Source organism: Lygodium microphyllum, chromosome 8 (assembly GCF_053477565.2).
Source record: "Lygodium microphyllum isolate KBCC chromosome 8, Lygodium_microphyllum_v1.1.10, whole genome shotgun sequence".
NCBI lineage: Eukaryota > Viridiplantae > Streptophyta > Polypodiopsida > Schizaeales > Lygodiaceae > Lygodium > Lygodium microphyllum.
Window position 1 is genome coordinate 47,051,102 of NC_141142.1, and position 19,143 is coordinate 47,070,244.

The 19,143-nt window shown below is 43.3% G+C and overlaps 1 protein-coding gene and 1 pseudogene across 4 annotated transcripts in view; one reads left to right on the forward strand and one right to left on the reverse strand.

Moving 5' to 3' along the window:
• LOC148032243 (DHHC-type zinc finger family protein) overlaps positions 1 to 19,143 on the reverse strand; it is a 69,332-nt gene that overhangs the window by 32,769 nt on the left and 17,420 nt on the right. For 2 of the 4 annotated variants that reach the window (XR_015691593.1, XM_087682887.1), the window contains exons 3-6: positions 2,648 to 2,742; positions 2,313 to 2,480; positions 2,139 to 2,238; positions 1,862 to 1,914 (exon numbers count right to left, since the gene is read on the reverse strand). Coding sequence is in view for 3 of the 4 variants with exons in the window: in XM_087682887.1 (XP_087539013.1) it covers positions 1,862 to 1,914; positions 2,139 to 2,238; positions 2,313 to 2,480; positions 2,648 to 2,742 (416 nt within the window). In the remaining variant the exon portion in view is untranslated. The remainder of the gene's footprint in view (positions 1 to 1,861; positions 1,915 to 2,138; positions 2,239 to 2,312; positions 2,481 to 2,647; positions 2,743 to 19,143) is intronic. The other 2 variants (XM_087682888.1, XM_087682889.1) reach the window with 2 other exon arrangements.
• On the forward strand, positions 8,396 to 9,322 carry LOC148032244 (uncharacterized; annotated as a pseudogene).

Sequence of the window (19,143 nt, forward strand, 5' to 3'; positions counted from 1 at the left end):
TACAATTTACCCCAAATGGTCACAAACACACACTTTGAAACAGTCAACTGTTTCCATCGGACGTGATCGAACGTGTACTACTAGACAAAACGGATCAGACAAGTTGACCCATCCCTCAAACGTGGACAACTAAAGGCTGTCATTTCTAGGGTTTTGCAGGCTGAAGTGTTCATGTGGATTTTTGGACAGTCCAAAGCTGGTTGGAGACCACCATCAAAGTTGACAAAATCACCGACCACATGTGGATCTGTTGTGTCACGAGAAATCGAGGAAAATTCAACCATTTGTAACTAATTCAGACCATTCGTCAATAATCTAAAGAAATACAAAAAGGGGCATCAAGCTTTGGGGCCAACAAGTGTCATGTGTGGTGCAAGAGCACTCCAACTCTAGTTGTGTGTGGGCTTCATTTGCTGAATACTGTCATGCTGAATTGAGTGTTTGCTAAAATGCGTGCTTTTGCCCTCTAGGTTCCCAAAGGCTGATTTCATGTGTGGTCTGAGGTGAGGGTGGTAGAGGTCATCTGCAACCAAGTGACGGAGCATGTGCCTCAGTACTTGGGAGGTACTGGTCTAGAACTGCTTTTGGAGCGATGACCCAACTGCATTTCTTCTACGTACCACACAGAAGTGGCAAGCTGAAGCAAACTTGTCTAAGCTACATAAGGACAGGACTAATTTCTTGCAACAATGTAAGGAATGTTTTTCCCAGTCTTTGCCTGGAGAACCACCACTCCAGAGGCTCAAAGAACATGCCACTGATCTAGTGCCAAGAAGTACTCCGCCAAACCAGCAAATATGATCAAGGGTGGAGGGAGTATCCTCATTTGAAGCCAGCCTACCCATGCTCTGTGCTCATGGCTCTCAACCCATTTGCTCAACTCATGCTCAAGAATACAACCAAAAATCTTGGCCAACACATGGCCAATATGATTATCTGGCTGTTGCTTAGCTCAATGGGCTCTGTGAATGGGCATAATAGGGTAGGTTGTCCAACTAGATGGAAATCCCTCCCACAAGTCTATTGGACATGTGTGCTAGAAGGGGAGCAAGCAGGTCTGTAGCATGTGAGAAGTGCTCAACAACTAGTCCATCATGATCCTAAGCCTTACCATATTGTAGACAATCAATAGCTCCCCTTATCATACTGGTGTGAAAGAAGGATGAATGGGTTGGGCAGGCACTGGGGGATATGGAACGGGGGCCTGATCAGGTGCATGGTAGACAGAGTGAACATATGTGTGCGCCAGACCTCTCATGAGGTGATATGGACCACGTGATGGTGCTCCTGAAATCTCCAAGCCTCCTTGCAGTCTTGACTCTGAAGACCTGGTAGAACTCCTCAATCTCACACTATGGATGTGTCTCTTGTTCCTAATGAGGCATCAAAAGATGCGGCATGACTCACGGTGTATGAACTGCCCCATCTCCACCTCTTTGTGAAGTCGTGTACACATGGTGTGGTACTCGTCATGATACCAGCTATGCTATAATGCAGTTCCACATAGTGGCCATGACCCAATCTGTGTATCTGAGATACCCCTGTATACGTGGTCAATGGATACATGGCTAGTGACTCATGAAAGATGGATCCTTGAGTATTAAGGTAGAACTGCACTACTGCAAGTATGGTGGTACATGCAAGGAACAGAGCCAGGTAAGCATGATCTGCTGGCACTCGAATGGGCCAGAGTTTGTGTGTGTGTGTGTGTGTGTGTGTGTGTGTGTTTTTTAGTGGTGTGGTGATTTTGTTCAGTGGGTGGAGAGAGGGGATGGGGGAGGGCAGGGGGAGGGGGAGAGAAATATGCAAATAATAAGAATTAAAGCAACAACTGCAATGACTCGGGTGTTAAACAGTTTACCAGAAAAGAAACATCAAAAAGAAGCGTAGATTGTTCTGCCCAATACAGGTGTTCTGTCAAGAAACCACAAATGTCAACTGTCAATATATCATAACAAGCTTGGTCATAAGTTTAAGTGATTCACAGAGCTATTCATGATTCCAAGAAAAGAGCAAACCACTTCCAGCAAAATATTGGTGATAGGTTTATGTAACCCATAGAACTACTCAGGATTGCAAGAAAAAAGAGCAAGCCACTCCCAGTGAATAAAATCACATAAAATTCATAGATGTCTAACCGTCCAACCACAATGATGATCAAATCGAGCAACACACCGCCCACAGATACTACAGTGTTTTGATCGAGCAGGCCTATGACCACAACACAGACAAGTGACTCTGAGGAGCTGCATAAATGCAACAATGAAACATGAAACAGGTGCAAGCAAGAAAAAAACCAGCCTGATTTGTACCTAATTATGTTGCAAGTGGCACATATTTTTTCTTCATACAGAATACCATCATAATGGTACATGGACAAATAATCAGACACATTTGCAGCCGTAATAGTGCCAGGGTCGCTAAAGCTTGTCGCCAGAAATAGGAGGGCACCAATAAAAACACCAAAGGTTCCTAAGTATCTGCAACCAGAAAATGAGATTTTAAAATATATGAAGCAAACAATATCAGACCTTGCTTCGAAGTGTGACAATCAGCGCATTCACCAGTGTCACAGATCGCTATGCCACAGCCATTCATGTCAGTGCAGATTATTGTACAAAGACCATCTGCATACAGCCATCCTGACCTGTGCACTGATGAAACATAATGCCCTGGTATATAACCAAAAGAGGTATTCACAACAGCAATAAAAGTTCCGCCCAGAATTGTAAAGTAGAACAGCTGCAAGTTTCACAAATTCAGTTAATAAAACTTTCCAAATACAATTAAATAATTAGAAAAGCACAAGGAATTTTAGAGGCATAGTAGCCTATACATGTCCTTCAAATCTCAATGTACTGGATCCCCACTTCATTCATCTAGCAATGCTCTTTTATTCATAATGCTGTGAAGACCAGAATAATGCCTATTTTGAGAGACAAATAATGGCCATCACTGTTAGAAAATATACGACTCTTGAAAAGTTTAATCTCTGGGCTGCAAGATGAGTAGATAGATGTCCAATTGAGCATACTGTAACTTGCTCAGAAGAAAAGTCAATGAACATTAATAGGCAGTTCAGGGCTTCTAAAATCCAACTAAAACAACAAACAAGAATAATGACCTGGGAAGTCTTCTATATGTAATATGTAACTCAATTGATTGAATGCATCCTGGATTTATGTAGAGGATCCTTCATCTCATCTCTTACACAATATACACAAAGGTGACATTGTTTTTAACTTGCACAATCTCTCTTGTGGGAAACTTATTCATGAGAGTCTTCACAAAACTACATTTATTTCCCAAAAGAGGTACTCTACACACTGGGAGGAATGTGATAATGGCAATACTTTGAACCATCCTACTTGGTCAATTATCGCCATGAGATTTATGAGAGAGAGAGAGAGAGAGAGAGAGAGTGTGTGTGTGTGTGTGTGTAAATGTTGGAAGGAACGTGATAATGACAATACTTTGAACTATCCAATTTGATCAATTAGCACCATGAGATTTATGTGAGAGAGAGGAGAGAGAAAATTTATGGAATACACACACACACGTAGACCTAAAAATTCCACTTGTGTGAAAAATAAAATAGATTTAGTGGGAGATAGCACAATGCCAACTTCTTCCACAGCTAACATGAACTGCATTATGTTAAGCCCTATGGCGCAAGGATCGAGACATGCACTGCTTTCACACAGCAAAGAGACACACACAGAGAGAAAGTGCAAAGTAAAGAGGAGAGTGAGCACAACTTGTGGGTACAATGACGAGTGTACCTCTTTAGGTTTTTAGATAGATATATATACGAAAGTACAAATGTGCTAAGGGTGTGTTCACACCCGTGCACATATAAAAGGCACAATGGCCCTTTATTCCCAACAACCTCCCACCTAGAGGCAACGTGCCTTAAAAGGAGAAAAGAATCAACTAAGTCTAGGTATGTACAAAGCTGAAATACATATATCTATCCAACTCCCATCATCTGTCGGCAATGAGCAAACCACTCTGCTGGAAGACCCTTCGTGAGAAGGTTTGCAGGATTATCATCTGTATGCACTTTGACGAGCTCAATGCTCTTGCTGTCAAGTACATCTCTGATGAAGTGATACTTCACCTGTATGTACTTCGTCCTTGCATGAAAGACAGGATTCCGTGCTAGTATGATAGCACTCTGACTATCACAATGAAGAACAGGTAACTCTGTAATGCCAAGCTCTCCCGCCAGACGTGAAAGCCATAAAGCCTTCTTGCATGCCTCAGTGGCAGCCACATACTTTGCCTTTGTAGTAGACAATGCAACATACTTTTGCAGCTTGGAGATCCAAGAGATTGCTCCTCCTGTGAAGGTAAACACATACCCAGAAGCGGACTTTTTGCAGTCCGCATGACCAGCATAGTCTGCATCCGTAAAGCCAATGACAGATGCCTTCTGCTTTCCAAAGCAGATGCACAAATCCTTTGTGCCTTTGAGGTATCTCATAATACCTTTCACTGCTTCCCAATGCTTCTTGCCAGGGTTTGCCATGTATCTGCTAACCACTCCCACTGCAAAGGCAATGTTAGGACATGTAGCAACCATAGCATACATCAAACTGCCAAGAGGTGAAGCATATGGTATCTTGGCCATTTCAGCCTTCTCATCATCAGATGTAGGCCTGTCCTCTACACTGAGTTTCACATATGGAGGCAATGGAACCCCAATTGTTTCCCCCCACTCCATATTGAAACACTGCAAAACCTTGGAGATATACTCTTGCTGAGATAGATAGAGTAATCCTTTTGACCTATCTTTGAGTATTCATATGCCAAGAATATGATTTGCATCACCAAGATCTTTCATGCCAAAGCTACCATGAAGACTTTGCTTCAGTGAGTCCAAGGCATGAGTATCCCTGTCAGCAATCAGCATGTTATCAACAAACAAAACCAAGATAATCAAGATGCCATCTCCTGCCTTCTTGGTGTACAAGTAGTAATCCACTTGACTTCTATGAAAACCTTGAGACTGCATAAATGTATCAAACTTATCATACCATTCTCTTGGTACTTGTTTCAGTCCATATAAACTCCTTTTGAGTTTACATACCATCTTCTCTTTTCCTTGTGCCACAAACCCTTCAGGCTGCTGCATATATATGTCTTCATGCAGATCACCATGTAAGAATGCACTCTTTACATCCATCTGTATGAGCTCCATATATTCAGCTACAACCAAGCCCAAAATGATTCTCAATATAGTCATCTTAACTATAGGAGAGAAGATCTCATCAAAGTCAACTCCATGTTTCTGCTTGTACCCCTTCGCAACCAATCTTGCTTTGTACTTTGGCAAGGAACCAAAAGTGACCATCTTGTAAACCCATTTGCATGGAAGGGTTTCTGCCCTTTAGGCAACTGCACCAAGTCCCAAGTGCCATTTTACTCGAGAGATTCCATCTCTGACAACATGGCTTTATACCATTTCTTGCTGTCATGTCTGTCCATTGCTTCCTTGAAGCAAGACGGTTCACCGCAGTCTGTCAACATGACATAATCAGCCACATTGTTTGAACCAGGAATGAATTTATTAGGTTGTCTAGTAGCCCTAGACGATCTCCTAACCCAATGATCATTGTTTGTTGGCTGTTCCTGCAAATTTCCATTTTCAGCATGCTGTCTTGGCATTTCAGCCTACAAATCAGCATTAACAGCTTGTTGTCCTAGCTGTTCCTGCACATCCAATGGCTCATCATTATGAGCAATAGCTGGCTAATCATTTCCAGCATTATTTTCTGCATTTGCAAGTTCATTTACAACAGGTATTTTCTGTTGTACAACGGACACATTTTGCTGTCCAAAAGGTATTTCTTCCTGAAATACAACCCTACGGACCTCCTCAGTCTTTTCGGGCTGTTTATACATGCGATCTTCCCGAAAGATAACATCATTGTTGCGTACTACTTTCCTTTTCTCAGGATCCCATAATCTATACCCCATTTCACCCTCGTCACCATATCCCAGGAAAATGCATTTACAGGACTTTCGCTCAAGTTTGATGCGTTCTTCTTTACGAATGTGCACAAATGCTTCGCAACCAAACACTTTCAAGTGTGCATAAGAAGGTGGTTTACCCAACCACGCTTCTTGGGAAACTCCCCTCCCCCCCCCCCAAAGACCTATTTGGTGACCAATTAATCAAGTATACGCCTATCATAACAGCCTCTACCCAAAAACCATGGGGTAATGCAGCATGAGACAGCATTGTATGGACCTTATCCTGTATGGTACAATTCATATGCTCTGCAACTCCATTTTGGGGTGGATTATGAGTGACAGTGAGCTCCCTCTTTATCCCTTTGCTGTCACAAAATGCCTGAAAGGCCTTGGACACATATTCTCCACCATTGTCAAAGCAAAGACACTTAAGTGTCTCATCAGTTTGATTTTCAATCAATGCCTTGAGCACTTCGTCCTTGCTACGAATAGGGTAAACCCATACCTTCCGTATAGAATCATCGACAAAGGTGACAAAATATTTCTTTCCCCCTAAAGATAACCTTGGCATCTAACATACATCGGAATGTACTAACTCTAGAGGAAAAGATTTCAACGAAAGAGACTTCTTATGAGACATTTGTGTATGTTTACTATAAACACAATTATCACAATGCTCAAAATCAGCATAATGAAGACAAGGCAAGTAACCCAAACGAGAAAGCACTTTCATTCTAGTTTGACTCATATATCCCAACCATCCATGCCACAAAGAAAGACTTGGCTGCTCAATCACGGCAACAACATGGTCACACACACTAGATACATGGAGAGGATACAAGGTATCATTTTTACAACCTCTGACAATCACTCTAGATCCCTTACAGATCTTCCATTTTCCATCACCAAAGGTGGTATGAAATCCATCGTCATCTAGTTCCCCTGTGCTAATCAAGCTCCTCTTGAGCTAAGGTACATGCCGTACATACTGAAGTGTGAAGACAAAACCATGCTGAAACTGCAAATGCACACTGCCAATACCTGCAATGTCATATGCATAGTTGTCCCCAAGCATAGTTGCCTCTATACGACGTACGGAACAGTCCATACGGTACGAATTCATACGTTAAAACAGGCCTATTTGGGCCACCTGGCCTGCACATCCTCATTCTGCGTTTCCTACACTGTTGCACTTTTTGGAGGGGTGGGAAGCCTTAGATACCTCATCCCACCTCCTTTTCCAAATTCCAGCTATGCAAAAGGTGCTCCTCTTTGGATTCCTTCCAGCTTGCAATCCTCTCTTTGGATTCCTTCTAGCTTGCAGCCCTCTCTTTGACCATTGACCCCTCTCTCATTGACTATTTGAACTTTGACCCTTCTCTCATCTACAAAAGGTGCTGCTCTCCTCCATGCTTCCACACCAATTCACCAAGCACTTACAAGTTACCATTCTCATCTTCCTCTCTTGAATCTTGATTCTTGAATGGACTTGTGATTTATCATTCTCGAATCTCACCTCCCATCCCCTCTTTCCCGCACCCTATCGAAGCATTTTCCATTCTCAAATCTCATCTCCCATCCCCTCTATCTCGCACCCTATCAAAGCATTTGCCATTCTCATCTCCCATTCCCTCTCTCTCACTCTTGCTCTTTCAACTTTGCCCCAACCCTCCGGCCTTTGGAGTCTCTCTCCCTTTCAATTTGTATGCGATCCATATGGAGAAGCACGAGGCCTTCAATTTGTATGCGATCCATATGGAGAGGGACACAAAGAAGTCCAACTCCCACCATTGGACATGCAAGTATTGCGAGAAGCGTTGTACAAGTGGTGCAACTCGGTTTCTCCAATATCTTTCCAAGACAAGGGAGCAAGTTGCTCCATACAAAGAGATCCCTCAAAACATTGCAGAGGAGATTCTCACCAAGATGAGGAGGGGATCCACAAGAGGAGGAGGAAGTGGCCTATCAGCACCAACTCCTATGCCTACTAACGAGGAAGCATCCAATGTGGGCGTATCTTCAACGGGTGCGGGAGAGGCCTCTACCATTGGTGGTGGGGGCTCCACATTCGCATCCAGCTCCAGTAAAAGACAAAGAGTGGAGGCTCATGCAGTGCTAGAGAGACAGTCATCTCTCTCTCAAGCTCCTGGTCATGTGCATGGATCGGTTGCCTTTCTTAGAGAAAGGCAACAACTTGCGGACATTGAAATTGCACGCACGGTAATTAAGTGCAATCTTGCATTCAATGTCCTAAAGCAAGAGCAATGGAAGAAGACGGTAAAAGCCATTGCCAATGTGGGTCCATGTGAAGGATGAACCGGTGTCACATACAACGACATGAAGACAAGAAAGATTGATGAAGAGAAGGAAAGGATTGATAGAGCCCTTGATCCTATTCGGGCTGCATGGATAAAATATGGTTGCTTCATTCTCACCGACGGATGGAGTAATCGTAAGAAACGGGACATCATCAACATACTCATCTCATTTCCACTCGGCACTTACTTTTTGCAGGCCGTAGATACTGGTAAGAGGGGGAGAAAAACGACGGGTGCATTCATCTACCGCCACATTCGACAAGCTATCATTGAGGTATACATTGCAATTTGCGTTTTAAATTTATTTCACTTTCTTTCATTATGATAATATCATGATTCATAATTGAAATTTGATTTATACATAACTTGTAATTTGTAAATTGTGGTTGTAGGTGGGTCCCTCAAATGTGGTGCAAGTTGCTACCGACAATGCATCGAATTGTCGACGCATGGGCTGTTTGCTTGAGGCTGAGTTCCCTACAATTGTGTGGACTCCATATGCAAGTCATTGTTTGGACTTGCTCATGGAGGACATTGGGAAGCTCAAGTGGGTGAAGAGGGTAGTCTACAAAGCTACATCAATTGTCACATTCTTCACGGTAAAGGTAAAGGTGCTTGCGATGTATCGTAAGCATAGCACACTGGAGTTGAAGAAGCCTTCTTCAACTCGCTTTGCTTACATGTGGTTATTGTTGAAGCACCTTTATGAGGTGCGATCTGCCTTGCGCCAGACAATGGTGTCCACTCTATGGAATGAGTAGGATGAGCATGAGACAGAGGAGGCCAAAGCCATGCAGCACTTGTGCCTTAATGAGCAATTTTGGCAAAAAGTCCGTGCCGTTGTCATTGTCGTGACTCCCTTTTATAGGGTGTTACATATGAATGATTGCCAAGGGTCCACCATGGGCCTTCTCATTCACTTCTTTAGAGCGGCATTGGCGGAGGCACGTGCTTGTACAATGATCACAGAGACAACGTCCACATGTTTTAGAGATAGCAGAGAGGACATGGGCGTGGATGCATAAGCCCATCCATAGTTTTGCCGCATTGGTACATCCGGCCTACAAGTCACCAGCGGTCATGGATGATAGAGAGTTTTGTTTAGACCAGCTTGCTTATTTGACTCATGTGGTCCCTGTTGATGGCCACAATCCAATACTAGAGGAGCTAGGATGCTATGTAGATCAGAGAGGGCATGTGGCTTTTGCTTCTCCCACTTGTTGGAGGAGAGAGTCACTTGTGAAGTCTTTATTTTGGTAGCAAAACTTTGGATACACATTGGAGACCCTTCAGCCCTTAGCCATGAGGATCCTTGCCCAGGATTGCTCTTCGGGTATATGTGAGAGAAAACCAAAGTGCCTATTCTCTCATTCACACAAAGATTCGCAATCGGCTTAGCACACGACAGTTAGAGCAGCTAGTCTATTGCTGCATCAACTTACACATGATGAGGGCTATGATGAGCATGGGTAGTCCGAAGCAAGTAAAGTTTAAACACTTGACCATAACATTGAAAATTTGTTGTTTTAACTTTTAAACTTTAAACTTTGAAGTTTAAACATTATACTTTATAATTTAGACTTTAGCATTTGCAATGATCAATCTTGCGTGCATCACTACATTGTGTAGGTAAATGCTCATACATTCAAGTTGACAAGCAACACTCTTCCAAGTATACATAAGGAGGTGGACGAGGAGGAGGAGATGATTTTTGTAGAGCTCTAAGAGAGCTTATAGTAGCAGATACTCGTGACACTCGCAGTCAACTTCCTCATGGGCGAGGAGTTTAAGTAGGTGGTAGCAGGGGCATGGTCATTCGACACCCTCCATCATCGAGGAGGGGTGGTTCGAGTGGCTTGAAAATATATGCAAGCCAGGGCTCTAGTAGCTCACATCCTATGCCTCATGATGACATCCCCCCCATGCCCACACAGCCGCCACCTAGGAAGCCATCATTTGATAATGATAGTAATCTCATCAGTGAGGATGAGTATGAGCGTGTCTCATCATCGGATACCGAGGAGTCACCTGCAGACTCCCTTGATGAGCACTCAGATGGTTATGATAATGATCATCATCATCATTATAGTGATACCTCATCATAGATTCATCATTCATATGGCATAGGTCTCTCTTTTTTTTTGTATCAGATATACTCGACTGTAGTTGTATCGCATGTTTTGCATAGCCCATGCGACCGCGATGATCACCCTCATGTATTCATCTTATTCTATAATGAAACAGCTAGTTCCACTTTAAACATGTATTCTATAATCAATCATTTAATGATTTATGGTTCTTATTATTTAAAAAATCATCTTAATTTTTTTTCGTACTAATATCGTACCGTACCTTATAAAATCATAAGGTATCAATTAGTACCGTATTTTATCATACCATACCTTATCGTACCTCTCGTACCTAACAATTGTGTCCCCAAGATGGACAACACCATGTTGACCCCTTGTATAGTCAGAAAATCGCTCATGATGAGGGGTGACATGAAAGGAAGCACCTGAATCTAAAATCCAAGTATACATGTCATCATCCATATCTACTAGTAAAGCATATATACTAAAGTGTGAAGAGACCAACAGTATGTCAATCCCACTCTCACGGTCATGAGTGACTACATTCATCTCTTCAATTTTGACTCTGCTCTTCTTAGACTGGCTCTCTTTCTTCTCTTCCTTGCTATCATCTATCTTCTTGCCATTTCCTTTTTCTTTCTTCCATTTGTACCGGTAACGTTTAAAGTGACCCTTCTTGCCACAATGATGGCATTCAACATCCTTGCCACGCGATTTATTGCGTCCCTTGCTATCAAATTTGCCTTTCTACTGTGATCTGCCCCTAGTATGCAAAGCACTGGAAGACTTGCTCGATGCATTGTTTTGCCGATTCATTTCTTCTATGAGTAGACCACTTTCTTCATCAACATACAAAAGGATCTCATTAGAATTGCTCATAGCAGTCCTGAATGTATCCCAGCTCTCTGGAAGAGTACAAAGCAAGAATGTAGCCTTAAATTCTTCATCAATCAAGAACTTCAAGTCAACCATCTCGCTGAAAATGGAGTTAAACTCACTCAAGTGAGTAGACATTGCTGTACCCTCTTTCATACGCAGATCCATAAGCTTTTTCAGCCAATACACTTTGCTTATGACACTCTTCTGTGCATACAATTCTTCCAGTCGAGTCCAAATAGCATAGGCAAAATCCAAACCTTCAATGTTAAACAGCAAGGCATCAGAAATTGATAGCTCGATGGTTAAACGTGCAAGCTCATTTACCTCATCCCAGTCTTCCTGTTCCATATCTGCAAGCTTTGCCCCTTTGAATCGGCTTTGCATGCTTCTTCTATAACAAAATATTATAGTGTTGTTTTTGCCAAACTGCAAAGTTATGCGCTGATTCAAGCTTCTTAATGTGCATGAGATTACTGCTGTCACTGCTGCCAGCCATAATTTTCAGCCCAAATGTGACCAAAAATTCAGCAAATGCAGGCCCAAACTATCACACAAGTGACCAAGGTACAAACAAGTATCAACCAGTAAAAAATAACCACATAGAAGCAGAAATTTCAGATCTGCAAATAAATTTCAGAAGCACTAAACCTTGTGCTACAGCACTCCACAACTGATTACAGCTATTTCAGGGGAAAATACATCACATTACATGAGAAGTTCCAAATTTTAGCTGCTGTAATTTCTGTTGTACATGTACTCACGGGCACAAAATTTGACACGCACTGTCAAAAAGCCCCAAAATTTTTATGCTCAAAGCATCAACCATACATCTGCACTGTCTCTGACATGCATAGAACAGGCCAATTTGGCCAAAATAGAGCAATATCAGCAAAATCCCGAAATTTTTCCAAGTGCTAGATGTCCAAATTGCATGGAATTAAATCCACATGTACATAAAATGACCAAATGGTGCACAAATTTTGCCCAAACAACAAAAGCCCCAAATTGCACAGGGTCCAATGCGCATCAATGTCGAGAAATTGGGTAAATTTCAGCCCAAATCTTGCATGTACATGAAAAGCCCCAAATGTCAGAGGCAAAATGTCACAAATTTCTGCAATTTTTGAGACAAATGGTCTTGTTCTGCATCACAATCCCCAAATTTGGGAAAAGCCCCAAATTTCTGTTGCCAACATTGCACAAATCTGAACTCTGTGCTTATGCGCGCGAACCCCCGTCAAGAAAGAGGGGTAAAAACTAATTTTCCCCTCTCTTTTTTTTGAAAAAGAAACGTGATGGGGGGTCCATTGACTCGCCGTGCAAGTCGTCGCCCGTCACCAGCCCGTCGCGTGGTGCCAGCTCGCTACATCCGGTCATAGCGCTGTCGACCTTCTTGGTCACGTCCAAGTCCCGAGCGCTGGTCCTGGTCGCGTGCAGGTCCCACCTAACCCCTTGTCGACCTGTCACCTGACCTATGCCTATCACCTACTCCCCAAAAGCCCGCCTGATCCATTGTGCAGTCACGCTTGACTTGTCGTGTCACTCATCACCAACATTATGCCTGCATCAGGCGTTAACACAACTGCCGCCTGTTAGTCCAATGATGACGACTGTACAGTCAACGGTGACTGCCAGTCATCACGACTGCATACTTGTGTGAACCATTGGCTCTCTCTTGACGTCTCGAGAAGCGTGCACTCCTTGCCTGCTCTGATACCAGTTTGTTAAGCCCTGTGGTGTGAGGATCGAGACATGCACTGCTTTCACACACCAGAGAGACAGAGAGAGAGAGAGAGAGAGAGAGAGAGAGAGAGAGTGCAGAGTAGAGAGGAGAGTGAGCACGACTTGTGGGTATAATGATGAGTATACCTCTTTAGGTTTTTAGATAGATATATATATGAAAGTACAAATGTGCTAAGGGTGTGTTCACACCCGTGCACATATAAAGGCCCGATGGCCCTTTATTCCCAACACGTTAGGTGGTCTAAATGCTATTTGATGGTCTCAGAGAAAACTAGGATATCACTAATATATACAAGACAAAATGGAAATTTTGCAAACACCGAGTCAGTCCACCCCTGGAAATATGTTGGTGCAGTTTTAATGCCAAAAGGAAGCATTGTCCATTGGTAGTCTCCTTGAGGAATGCAGAAGGCAGTTTTGTACCTATCCTTTTATTTAATAAGGAGTTGCCAAAACCCAGATTTAAGATCAAACTTGCTAAAAATCTTAGCTTTCTTAATGTGTTTGATCAATACATCTTTTAGAGGAATATAATGACCATGGCCAAGGAGATATTTATTCAAGGGCTTATAGTTAATCACCAAGTGCTTCTTACCCCGTTTTTGTTCAAAGTGTTTGTTGACATAAAATGCTTGACAATTCCATTCTCATGTAGTGGGTTCAATAAGCCTTTTGTCGAGGAACTCTGTTATTTCAGCCTTACGTAATGCCATATCTTCTTCTTTCATTCCTTTATGGACTGCCTTGGTAGGAATAGCATTTTCTTTTAGAGGCAAAACAATAAAGAATCTTTGCCGTTTCTCCTGAAACATTAACGGATTATCATGCATGAACATTTTGAGTTTGTTAGTCAGCTATTGGATTTCTGCTTGCTGTTTTTTCATTTCTTGTTGAAGCCACTCTTCTATTTGTTGGATTTTCTATGACGAAGTAGAAGGGGTAATAGAATAGATACTTCTACCAAACTTTTCCAATAAGGAAACATGGGTTTTCTACCCTTGAAATGAAAAGATTATATGATCTTGTCAGGAGGTATAAGGGGCAAGCCGTTGCAAGATATCAGTTCCAATGAGCAAATCATAGCGTATCTGGTGCATTAATTGGATTTCAATGGTCAATTTGACTTCTCCTAGATCGAGAAAAGCTTTGACAATCTTAGTCAAAGTCAACCTTTTGTTATTAGAGAGATCCACAGTAATGGAACCTCCTTCTAGCAAATTCAGCACGTGAGCATTAACAACGTGTCTAGATCCTATGGTACGAATAGGATTGATGGGATTGATTGGTTTTGGGGATGAATCCATGCCAGATGAGGAAGGTAATGAGGTGGCTAATTCTTTTAGGATATTAGTTGTGGCTTGTGCTATGTGCTTTTGGGCTCTTACTGTGCACTTCAAGCTTTTATACAGGGAATGTAGCTCTATTTGCATAGAGCAAAATGCTTCAACCATTTCAGCCATTTCTCCTATAGTAGATTTTATAGTTTTAGTGAGTAGATTCTATAGTTTTAGTGATGTCTAGGCATTCGTCTAAGTGGACGTGGGTGCCTAGAATGGCTCAATGTCATTGCTCTATTCAAAGGGACACCTACAGAAGATGAGGTCCAATGATGATGTACTCTTGTAGGCTATGTGGTAGTAGTAGTGGTATGTGCCATACTCCGTCATGTAGCAGTGAAAAAGTCAGTGACCGCTCTCTGTCTATGTGAGCCGAGTTGTCCTACTCCCTCTCGAAAGAGACAGTGGTATCTGCCTCATATATCATAATATACCATGCATCAGTAGATGTAGTGTTCCTCTGTCTTTGGCTCTCTGTCGCACATTGGGCATATGTGTTCCTCTATCTATATGCCCTCCCATCTGCCTGTCTCAATCTTCAAGTGATGGGATGAGGTGCGGATCTAACCAATAACTATATGCAATCCATGAGGCAAAACTTTGAATCAATGTAATTGGGTCAGGTGATGAAACAATCCTCAGAAGTGGCTCTAGTAGTGTGCCATCCTCATGCCATGGGGAGAGGGGGATCATATCCAAGTCTTCTCCATATCTAGCTTCAATATGTCTACTCTGATCACATAGTTCAGCTCTGACTGGCTTAAGTCAAAGTATAGGGCAATCTAAGCTATAGTCAAAGGGGGGTAGGGGGTAGTCTATCAATCTGCAACCCATGTAAACTCATCCATGTGCTCATCGGAGCATACCAACAATGTCTTTCACCATCTACTCCTAGCCGTCTAGAAGAGGCTAGGGCTAGATATGGGTATCTATCTTGGGGAAGCTCCCATATGTCAATTTTCAAAAGATGGCGTACTAGCGAGAGAGTAGGGTCTACGGAGAGGAACAAGGAGTGCACTCGGCAAACATGGAGAAGAGAAAAGAAGAGAGAAGAAACTTTGATGAAGTTTTGAATCATGGAGTGTATGTGATACAAGGAAACAAGGGTGCCATAACACAAGGAGGAAGATGAAGACAGTCACGAACCACGAACCGCAATGTCCTCCTGAAGGGGTGTCAGGGTAGTGGCGAGGTTGGAGAGAAGAGGTGACAGATTGAATGAATCAACCGTGAGGAATGAATGAGAGAGTGGCTTATAAATAGGCACAGTTAGTCTAGGATGGCGCCCCTTTTTGGGGCTGCAAACCCTAAACACAAAAACACAAACTGCAGGTGAAGGGTGAAGGGTGAAGGGTTTCTCAACACCCCCTCTCAGACCCAAAAAGGGGAACAAGAGAAAAGTGAGGTGGAGATGCAATGCTACAAGTTAAAGAACGCTCATGCATCAAGTGCCAATTGGACAATGTCCCTCGTGGGGAAATTGTTCACTTGCCTAAGCGCCCTAATACAAAGATCATGAAAACATGCAATGCATAAGAGGAATGTCGGACTTTGTGTGGTGTCGAGAACCATAAGGATATGCCCGTACTTGATCTCGAGAGTTGGCTCCATGCTAACCAAGTGACCAAGGCAAGAAGAAGAGGAGGAAGAAGATGTAGAGAATCCCTAAGATCCAAGATTTCCACCTAAAAGATAACCTGCAGTAAAGAACAGTAGACAGAGTGAACTAGAGAATCCGAAACTCAACCTCGGGAGAGAAGCTACTAGCTCCATTCATCCATGCGGGAAGGAATACGAAGGCCTCATCACCAAGTCGCGGCAGCTAAACCTTCAAGGCCCCGATCTAGGTAGATCCTTGAAATCTTGGGTATCAATAGGTGAGATGACCACTGGAAGGAAGCCACCCCATCCAAGGGTAGAAGAAGAAGGTAAAAGGCCTCCACCAAGGTGTGCAAAGAATGGAGCAGTAGGTGGGGATCCCCTTAGAAACTGGAGATATAGGAGCCCCCTCTAAAGTCGCAGTAGATGTAGATGCCCCTCGGAGGGCAAAGAAAAATCATCCCTCTCTGAATCCTTCTCTAAGGTAGATAGGAAATCCAAAAACTCATGGATCACGGACTCTAAAATGTCTGAGGATGAAGTACGTGCCACCGGTCACACCAAAGAAGGTATCTGGGGTAGTGAAGAACTCCCAAAGGTGGCCTCTCGAACCTGAGTAGGCAAGGGTGAAGGGTGGGGCTTAGACTGAGCAATGAGTCGCTTCTTCTCGATGGAGCAGACCGGAAAGCTGAAGAAGAGAAAGGACTCGAGCAGCCACTCTCTCTCAAATGAGCAAATTGAAGAGGAGACGGTATCAAACAATCATTGTCTCTCGATGGAGCGGACTGCAGAACAACGGGCCGTGGTAGCCACTGCACCCGAAAATAGATGGGAGAAGATTGCCGCTAGCATTGCGGCGATCTCCAAGAGGTCGTAGTGTCAATTGATCCTCCATGTGCTCGAAAATGACTTGGTGCGCATCGAATGCGTCTTATTGCCATGAGCATAGTACTCTGATAGCCAATATAGAACAATCTCTATGGCCCAAAAAGGAGAGGTGGCACAAGGAGTGCCTGGTGGAAGACACATATACTTTGAGAGGGTGGGGAGCAAAGGTCGAAGTCGGCAAGCATTGGTGGTGTATCTGGTGATGCCACAGTAGAAGCACCCAATAGTCTGGTCATCAGTTGGTAAAGAAGCCATGGGTACCAGTGTGCCTTGCTAAAGAAGGAAGAGATCAACCATGAACCACGAACCGCAATGTCCGCCTCAAGGGGTATGAGGGCAATGTGAAGCACGAACCGCAATGTTTGCGGCAAGGGGGTGGAAGGGCTGGAAGTGAGCTACCAGTGGGAGGAGGATGCAACTAGCAATAAGAGATTGCAACCAGTAGAAAAACGCAAGTGAGGAGAGAGAAAGACTAAAAACGCAGGAAAAACCAGCAGCAACAGTCAATATGCTGAAATCAGCTCCGAACAGTGTGTGGAAGGCTAAAAACAAGCGCCACACTATTGTAGAGAGCAATGGCCAGCTTGGACCGCGATGTCCTCCGCATCCGAGGTGTGGACAGCAAGCTGAAATACCTGAAATCTACAAAAACGAGATTGTGTTTTGAATGGAGAGTGATCAACAATAGTCGCTCTGCTGTAAACAGCTGCAAACTACGGGTGGAAGGCTAAAAACAGGCGCCAAACTGTAGATGATAGCAAGGGACAACTGAGAGTGCAATGTCTTCCGCAAAAGGGGTGTGGGCAGCAAGCTGAAAACACCTGAAACCTGCAAAAACAACATTTTGATGCAGTGGAAAAAGAAGAGAAGTGGATGGAGAACCCGCACCGATCTTTGCCGTCACTGGAGGGGAGGATCTTTACCGCCATTTGAGCAGATCCAGCTCCAATACCATGTCAAAAGATGGCGTACCAGCAAGACAGTAGGGTTCTCTAATGAATGGAATGATGAAGTTCTGAATCATAGAGTGAATGTGATACAAGGGAACAAGGGTGCCGTAGCACAAGAAAGATGATGAAGACAGCCACGAACCACGAACCACACTGTCCTCCTGAAGAGGTGTGAGGGTAGTGGAGAGATTGGAGAGAAGAGGTGACGGACTAAATGAATCAACCGTGAGGATGTTGGGAATAAAGGGCCATCGTGCCTTTATATGTGCACGGGTGTGAACACAACCTTAGCACATTTGTATATATATATATATATATATATATATATATATATATATATATATATATATATATCCAAAAACCTAAAGAGGTACACTCTTCATTGTACCCGAGAACGTCGTGCTCACACTCTCCTTTCTACTATGCTCTCGCTCTCTCGCTCTCTCTCTCTCTTTGCGGTGAGAAAGCATTGTGTGTCCCGATCCTCACGCTCTCTATCACAACAAACTGGTATCAAAGCACAGAGTGCAAGCTTCCCGAGATCAAAGGCAGCTCACGTACAGCTGCTGAGTGTGTGACCGTCGGCAAACAGGAGAAGAGTGGCAGTTGGGCAGAACCAGGCGATAGTTCCAGGTAGCGAGCAAGTCAAAACATCATTCGTACAGTCAGGCAAGCGTAAAAGACAAGTCGCAAGCAGGCTCGTGTGCAAGAGAAGTAGTCGATAGATTCTGTGAAGACGAACATTGTTGACAGAACAAGCTGCAAGGACGCAGCGGACTGGATTCGATACGCTGCACGTAAGTCAAAACGTCAAGCGTAGGTCACACGAGCAGGCGACAGGCTGCATTTTTTTTCTTTTGCAAATTTTATTTTTTTATTTTTCAAAGGTTCCCTGCAAGCAATTTGCTCACTGACGAGCGTTCGTGCATGTAAGCACAGTTCAAGATTTTGGGCAGATTTGTGCCAGAAATTTGGGGATTTGTCCAAATTTGATGCGAACAAGACATAATAGTGATATTTGTCTCAAAAATTGCAGGAATTTGTGACATTTTGCCTCTGACATTTGGGGCTTTTCATGTACATGCAAGAATTGGACTGAAATTTACCCAATTCCTCGACATTGATGCACTTTGGACCCTGTGCAATTTGGGGCTTTTGCTGTTTGGGCAAAATTTGTGTGCCATTTGGTCATTTCATGTACATGTGGGTTTAATTCCATGAAATTTGGACACCTAGCAATTGAAAATTTTGGGGGTTTTGCTGAAACTGCTCTATTTTGGCAAAATTGGCCTATTCTAAGCATATCAGAGACAATGCAGATGTATGGTTGATGCTTTGAGCACAAAAATTTTGGGGCTTT